The following is a 9,082-nucleotide window of genomic DNA, read 5'->3' on the forward strand; positions in this document are numbered from 1 at the left end:
TGGGGAGCGCTTCGCTGACGTTAACGTTAGACAACGTCACCGGTTCGGTGGTGGCAGCGTCATGGTGTGGGGCGGCATCTCTATCCACCACAGGACCCCCCTCTATGTGGTGGATAGCAATCTGAATGGAATCCGCTATCTGAATGAGATTATCCGGTCGTTGGTTCTCCCAGGCCTTCAGCAGATTGGCGGCGGGGCAGTTCTGCAGGATGACAATGCCAGACCCCACCGCGCCAGGGTGGTAACGGACTTTCTCAGACAACAAGGTATCGCCAGGATGGATTGGCCAGCATATTCGCCTGACTTGGCCCCAATAGAGAACGCCTGGGACGAATTAGGCAGGAGAGTTCGGGATAACCATGCCCCTCCGGCCAACCTTCATGATCTGGGTCAACTTCTTATGGCAGAGTGGCAGGCCATTCCCCAAGAGTTGTTCAGACGTCTGATCAACAACATGAGGCAACGATGTGTCGAGTGTATTCGCGCCAGGGGTGGATTCACACACTATTAAACGAATGTTCTAATGTGTAAAATCCATGTTTGACAACCTTCAACTTTGACAGCATGTCATGTGACTTTCTTGTATACAGTGAGTAGTATATATCTTTCAAAGGTATTGTTGTTGTTTTTACGAATATTTGCCTATACCTCTGATATTCAATAATAATAATCTGTAATACGAATACGTTACTCTGTAGTATCTTTTTTTTTGAACTCAAAATATATAGAAAAAAAACCCATTGATGAAAGCTACAGACACTATTCAGGTAGTACTAAACCAAATAACTTCCGGCTGGGTCAAAGTGCGAGGTGCACCGAACTTTTGATAGAGAAGTGAACACCACAAGTCCTGTGATTGGTTATAAATGTGAGTGTGTTGGTTGTAAAAAATAATAGTTTCATCTGGGTAAAAAAAAATTGCAATTTTATTTCATCTAGTACCAATGTGTCAAGTAGCCTTGTGCTTGAAACATGTATGGGGTACCTGTAAAAAAAAGTACTCGAATTTTGTGCGAAACTAGGGTAGTCATAGACGCTACCCGTTATCTCAGAAACGAGCAGCTTGACCCCCATTTTTTTCTGATTCATTTTAAGTGTAAGGGGTGGTAGTATTTATATCCGTGGCGTTTATGTCGGTTGATACGTTGCAGGTAGGAGTTTTAGCCACATATGTTACTATTGTCGTCTATGGGATTTGATTTGGTAGTATACACCCTTCACTTCTCCCCATCATCATAGCTATCACGGGAATACGATTTCTTCAAAGATACCCAGAGGGCAAATATAGGTGGACTGATCTAGCGTGTTATTATTAGCATGACTATGTGGGTAATCTCGATTGCACCCTAGTATTAATATAGCCTTGTATAACCTCTGGGTTTTTTTTTGCCATAACTCCAATATGTCTGCCAATTCATCAGAAATATCAGCATTTCAGGAGCAAAGAGGATTTGTGGTTGAATTAGTTGTAAGCCTTCACCCGAATGCCATTAACCACCACACCTGATTTTGCTGAATACATGTATAGAAGATTTGCTTCAGTGGTAGGTGTCATAAAATATATAATAAAGTAGGGAGAACTGGTAACATTTAAATATCTTCTTGGAATCCTCTCTGGATAGATATATGCTTTGATGTGTTCGGGTGATTTGGTGAATAGTAGTTATGACTTCATCTAAAACAAAGAAGACATCTACCCCTGGAATATTAATACTGAATTAATACTATTTGCCCCTGGGTATAAGATTTCGTTTAAGCATACCCAATGGGGTGACGATCAATGAACATGGCACCGCGAAGGTGAAAGTGCTACAAGAAAATGCTATTGTAAGATATGAACGTTAACCTGTTCCAAATATTTATATGGTTGTTAACGCTATGTATTCTACCAGGAAGTAGTATTTGATCAAGTGTGAAAACATGAGTTCAGTAGCACATTGCCGATTTCAAAAATTGTACAATGTGGAACAAAGAGTATGAAGTCAGCACACACCATTCTGTTTCAGAGGCAGCTGATTTCTTGTCCCTCAATGAAAACGAAGCTGCTAATTAGTTAGCGAAACCTCACAAACCCTCTAAAGTATAATAGTTTTATCTAGGGAAGATTCCAAGAAGAGACCAAAAACAACTTGCCCCCAATCATTCAACAGGTATTATCTGTTACTGTACTGTACTGAATTAGCTTATTTTACACCATCCATATCATGTAAAATGGATTACAACGTGTAGTCAGTCATGCCAATGACATCGTAATGACTGTACTAAGCATATATTGTGCATAAACATTCACTAGCAAGTCTGCATACATTGATGCACGTGCTGGACTGTCTCTGTTCACACACTGCCAGTTTTATACAATATCAGTAGAAGTTATCTAACAACCTGTAAATATCATAGGAGAAAATGTTTGGTTTCAAGAAATGTAGTTTATGAGACTTCAGTCATAAATTTATTGTCGAACATAGCAAACAACTCACTGAAGATGTAGTCTTAGACCCCCACATTTGCCGCACCCACCATCGGAAGCCCGTTTACCAAAACCTTTTTGTTAATGTGTATCACGAGGTATACACAAATTCAGGTCTACATAATGGCCTTTAACGGTGGCACTTAGCTCATTCTGAAGCCGGTCTATATCGTCACTGTTAGGACATCATTATCATTACACTTCTCCTCCCCCCTCCCTCCCTCTCTATCTATCTCTCTCTCTCTCTCTCTCTCTCTCTCTCTCTCTCTCTCTCTCTCTCTCTCTCTCTCTCTCTCTCTCTCTCTCTCTCTCTCTCTCTCTCTCTCTCTCTCTCTGTGTATATGTGTGTGTGTGTGTGTGCGTGTGTTTTTTTTTTCTTTCTTTCTTTCATTGCTCGTTTAATTTGTTCCTCCATTTGCTTGTAGTTCGTTTATTTTATAAGGATAATTTATAGCTTGATTAGATATCAATCTGAAATAGTGGTACTTTCTCATCAGTTTAGGTCAGTAGGAGGGTGTAGAGAATTAAAGACATAGGAAAGTTAAGTTTTCAGATGTAGAAATGGCACGTTTTCCCTGCATTTTGTATAATTTCAGTTTGATAACAATTTATTCTACCTTTATTGTTGAAAACAATTTGTCGAGTCAGTTGGACGCAGCGCTGATTAACACGAGATATGCGTTGTTTCCATACTATTAATTCTGTTTGAATGTGGCTCGGGGACCGTTATGTAGTCTTAGGTGTGATGGTTCAGTTGTTTCTATACTATTGTTTTATAGTATTAATTGTGTTTTAATATGGCCCAGGGCCATTATATAGTCTGAAATGCGATAGTTCAATTGTTTCTGTACTATTAATTTTGTTTCAATATGGGCAGGGTCCGAATGTTTGAACGTGGCCCGGGAGCCGTTTGCCTTATAGTCTGAGATGCGATAGGTCAGTTGTTTTTATACTATTAATTGTGAATTTGATAATTTTACAAATTAGACGTAAATTAGTCGAGGTCTCGGCACTAGGTTTATTGACATTTAAGCAAACGTACTTGGGTGACACTCCATGTTTGACGTATACATTCATAGTCATCAAATAGAAACATGTCCAGCGTTCAGAAAAGAAAAAAACGTTAGGCATAACTTTATTTTGATGTAAGGACATCCAAAATGACGTCCTTTGAGTTTGACGTCATTTCCATTCACAAACACACCGCGCCACATATTCTTACGTCATTTGAATAACTAATAATGGCCGACTGGAATTAAAGTTGCGTGTACAGTTTACAAAAACACGTTGTATTAAGCTTGAGCTTATATGATAAAGAGAGTATTACTCTCGTGTATTTCGGTATCGTCAATATCATATATCAGGAATAAAAAATAATGCCCACTAAATCCGTCACTGGATGCCTTTAAGCTTGAGACTATATGATAAAGAGATTATTACCCTCGTGTATTTCGCCAGACGCTCGCATAATACAATTTGTATTCCTAATAATATTATATGATATTGACGATACCGAAAAACACTCTGGTAATAACCTCTATATATTTAAAACCAAAAGTCTTCGTCTAAAACCATCCACTTTTAAAAAAACACAACATGTTACCGAGTTGTTATATGAGAGGAAAATATGAACAACTCGGCAGGGGCTTAGGGTTTATTCTTGATCATCAATCGGGTGGGATATGAAGATCCCGGGTTTCAGATATCACTATAACAGACATACGCACACAAATACCCTGAAATAACTAAAAGGGAATACTTAAAACCACACACACACACACACACACATTCTATATATATATATATATATATATATATATATATATATATATATATATATATATGTGTGTGTGTGTGTGTGTGTGTGTGTGTGTGTGTGTGTGTGTGTAAGGAATCATGAAATAACTGAGAAATCACTGATTACACACATAACACTATTTAATACATTGAATGTTCCATTCTCAAGAAACACTATAAAATCACTTATAACATATTTCATAAATACAAAGCTAATACACCATAGCCTGTCTAAAAATAGTTTACCTACCGACTGTGAGTCGGGTCCTTACAGAAGAATAATGCTGGTTGTCGCCTACATGATTGTGGCACCTAATAATAAAATAAAGTCAACTAAGTACACATAAATCCATACATGTACATATACTAATTAAACAAATACCTCATAATAACTTAGTTATTATGTTACTTTATTAAATACTGTAAATTAGATATTATAATAATTTATGATGGAAAATATACACTCTAACCTATTCTACTAACTATTATATAAATATAACGTAACCATTTAATAAAAAGCTAATCAAGCTAGGTCACAATTTTATATTTAACATAACTACAATACTATTGCTATATTATTAATCACTAAATCTCCTAATCTCGTTTCTTGATTACGTAATTGAAACAGGTAGTTAAGGTGTAAATTATGTACAATATGTACTTACCTTTAAAATTATCTGTCAACGTTAGTTGTGCAGTTGCTGTGAATAGAAAAAGCTTTTCTTCTCATAAAAGTGGTCTGTTCTCCTTGAATGTCATAAAGCTTCCGAACAAGAGAACACACAAACAATGACACTGGGCTTGCAAGAACTGAGTTGTCAGTGAACACAACCCAAGACCAGAAAACTAGAGAACATAGGAAAAAAAGAAAGTCTGCACAAGTATAACCTGACAGAATAAAACTATGTGAACAGTGTTTTAAAATAGTATGTGTGTAGTGAATGTAGTTTAAAACACCCGGTTACAGACTCCCCTTCCAAATAAAATGATGCCCTCATCATTAATCAGTGGAACGTTCCACCTTCCAAATACAAGATAAAAACAAAAACCTACATGTTTACAACTTCCCCGCCAAACAAAATGATGTCCTCATCATTTGTGAATGGCCTTAGCCAAAGTTGAAATACCGAGCATAGCTCTGCAAGTTTCCTTCGGCATCCGAAAGTAAAAATCACTTTGCGCCAAACTCTGCAGGTACCTAGCTCTTTCCCTCCAACCATAATCTGGGCTGCTCCGTGTTGCTTGCAGCAATACATATTCCCCCGTTCTATATCTACTTGGGGGACATCTTTATCTGTTAGACCTTCGCAGCAAAGGAGTAGATGTTACATTATCTACACCTTCTGGTTCATTGTGAGATTCTTGAGAAGAATTATCGGATGTGACACCATCTTGCTCACCACTGAATCCCTCGGACTATTGATGCGAATCCTGGGCATTGTCCTGCTCCAATCCCTGACTCAGTGGTAAGATATCTGTGTCTGCCGATTTCTCGTCTGGTTCCTCTACCTCTACCACCTCACTGATCTCATTGTCAGGTTGTCTTTGGGACAGCAATGTCTGGGACGCTGACCACTGGAGATGTCCTAACCGGGGAACCAACCACAACCACAGCGAAATCTTCTTTCAATACAGTGTCCTTTTCAGATGGTGTTGCTCCATCCTCTACTTTTGCTGTGTGTGGTTTTCTCTCTGGTGTCTTAGGCAGGCGGCGATGAGGTCTCTGTTTCTTCACCGGTGTTTGAGGCAGTAACCATATTGCCTGGTCATCATGAGAAGGTATTAGGAAGTGAACTAATAAGCAGAATCAAGTTATGATGTAACGTTCCTGCCCTGTCCATTTTCTCTCTTCAAAACAAAGACTGGAATATCTGGGATGGGTTGATTATGTACAATGTACACGTCATACTTCCATTTGTCAGCCAGTTTGTGCTTCCCATCAAATGCCAACTGTTTCATGAGCACTCTATGAAGTGGCAACTACTTGATTGAAATTGACAGTAGAGTATATCGTGTGTAAACATATGTAACTTTTTGACATTGAAGACTTGTTTGTGGTAATTCCGGTCCATGCAAACGTAGTGCTTTTTATGTAAAATGGATGTACTCCGGCCAGGTTTAGAGGGTGTGTTTGTTTAAACCAATATCTTTTCAGGGTATGTATCCCCCGGGTAGGAAAAGGTACATACATAAATCACCGGGCCTGCTGATATTAATGAAACTGTTATACACACTAAGGCTATATAGACACATATAGCGAAATTAATTGTGGTCTGTGGCCTGATAATGTATGTATGTATATATATATATATATATATATATATATATATATATATATATATATATATATATATATATATATGAAGACTTCAGGCGCAAAACGCGCTATAAATCATTTTCTTTCTAGTTTTTAGATAAAGCCATTATTGTATGTCAGCAAGGACTAATCGTAGGCCCGCTGATTTGCCGCAAAACGTGATTGATTCTTATGAAATTGTATTGGGTAAACCCCGATATACGCCAATTAAAAAAAAAAAATCACTTTTACTGAAAATTAAAAATGGATATATCGCGTTTTGCGCCTAAACTCGTCATATATATATATATATATATATATATATATATATATATATATATATATATATCGGCTTCTGTCATTACCAAAGGGAATCCCTCAGGTCTGGGATCGCCAAGAGTTTGTCCGACTGTCGATTCACTACAATCGCTACTCCTTTTATCTAAGCGTCCGTAAAGTCGAGGTCTATGGGTCGGAGGACGTGTATAGGCATGGCATGATGAGCGGTCAGTCTAGGATCAATCTCTTTCGGTGGGCCCATTGGGCTATTTCTCGTTCCAGCCAGCGCACCACGAATGGTATGTCGAAGGCCGTGGTATCCTGTCTGTTGGGTGATGCATATAAAAGATTCATTGCTGCTAATGTAAAAATGTAGTGAGTTTCCTTTCTTAATAAATCAATGTGCTCTAGCGGTGTCGTTAAACGAAACAAACACACGAGCCAGATGGTGTCTCTCGAACGCTCCGCTGCTGCCGTCATCTTGATGGCAGTATCGTCAAAGTGTGGATAGATGACAACAATGCCGCCCTGGTGTTGTGTGAAGTGGAGGTTTACGGGTCGGATCATTATCAAGGTAGTCGTACGCCAAATAGTATCTGAGTGGGTCAAAGTTGTACAGTTGTAAAGTGTTTGCCGGTTGCACGGTCAATTGTAAGGTCGATCCCCCATCAGTTGACCCATTGGGCTATTTCTCTTTCCAGCCACGACTGGTATATCAAAGTTCGTAGTGTGTGCTGTCTTGTCTCTTGGAAAGTGAATCTAAAAATCCCTATCTGCTAATGAAAAAATAATGTAGCAGTTTGCCTCTGAAAACTAAGTCAACATTACGAAGTGCCGAATTTACGAGGCCTTTTTTCTACGGGTGTTTAAGTATTGTCAATAGAATAACATAAATAAAAAACGAATATAAACACGAATATGTTTATTTGGATTGCTGATTATTTCACAGAATGTTCCAATTGTAAATTCGGCGCTAAATGTTTGTCATCTATTGGCCGATGATCAATAAATCAATGTGGTCCGGTGGTGTGGTTAAACAAACCACAAAAACCGTTTTATGTCCTGTTTCAGCTTTGAAGGGCAAAAATTGGGCTCAGTCGACCTTCGCCAATCAATCCTCAACGTATGATAGCCTGGGGCAGGCGAGCAACGCAATCGACGGTAACCATGACGGCGTCTACTCTAAAGGCTCGTGCTCACACACCAAGGCGGGAGACACCAATCCATGGTTGCAGGTCAACTTGCTACAGACGATAGCAGTTTCCGGTGTCAAAGTGTACAACCGTCAGGATTGTTGTTGTAGGAATTTCACCTTATTTATTTATCCTTCCAACATTTAAAGGGAGATTCCTGAGTTTGCTGCATTGTAAGTCCGTCTCATAAAGAACGCGATTAAAATTGCATATTAAATCTATTTTTTCATGCTATGGAATTTACTACAAGTTATTTATTTCTGAGCCGATTGAATTGTAAATTTCGCACAATAGTTTTTTCTTGTTTTTGTTTCCAAAAAACTTTTACTTTTCTTCTTACGTCAAACCAAACTGAAATTATTAAAACAAAATTAAAAACCCAACATTTTAATATAATGATGGGACGGACTATAGTTTGTAAACACTACGACACATTTTTCACTATTAGAGCCGTTTTGATCATTAAAATTACAAGTTGCTAATAAACTGTATGAGTATATATTCTATAAACGTACGGTCGTCTGAGAAGTAACGGTTATCGAGCCAAAATCTAATCCATTTTTGGACGTTATAGACCCGTTTAAATCTCACAGACTTTAGTTTCACTCTATTATGGATTTATCCAGATCTGTTACAGGTTTGTAGATTAACCACATTTAGTGTCAGTTTTCACGGGCAAAACCTAGCGTCTGCACCTTTAATGCTAGTGCCACCCTACCAACTGCCACCACAAAGTTAGCCAACTTACTCCTCTCACGACTTCTACGAGCGTCCATTTGCTAGTCTCAGCGCTCTTACAACCCGATTATTGTCGTTGTCTTAAGGCGGGGAAATTGCAATGCAGCCATCACTTTGATCAACTGCATTCTGGCAGTTGGTAGCCTGAAGCTAGCATTAGGCGCAGTCCCTAGTTTCAGTGAGTGAATATGGATGCTAAGTTTACTTAATCTACAAAACTGCAGATTTCGATAAGGTTATAACAGAGAGAAGCTAAAGTCTGTAATGTTTAAACAGGAAAATACCGTCTAAAAATAACTTAGAGCTTCTTTC

At 38.5% G+C, this 9,082-nt stretch overlaps 1 protein-coding gene across 1 annotated transcript in view; it reads left to right on the forward strand.

The window, feature by feature from the left end:
• Positions 1–7,359: 7,359 nt before the first annotated feature.
• Positions 7,360–9,082, forward strand: part of LOC121377873 — a 221,966-nt gene continuing 220,243 nt past the window's right edge. Inside the window, exons 1-2 of the mRNA XM_041505972.1 lie at positions 7,360–7,396; positions 7,911–8,138. Of these exons, the coding sequence (XP_041361906.1) occupies positions 7,360–7,396; positions 7,911–8,138 (265 nt within the window). The remainder of the gene's footprint in view (positions 7,397–7,910; positions 8,139–9,082) is intronic.

Source organism: Gigantopelta aegis, chromosome 7 (genome assembly GCF_016097555.1).
Source record: "Gigantopelta aegis isolate Gae_Host chromosome 7, Gae_host_genome, whole genome shotgun sequence".
Lineage (NCBI taxonomy): Eukaryota > Metazoa > Mollusca > Gastropoda > Neomphalida > Peltospiridae > Gigantopelta > Gigantopelta aegis.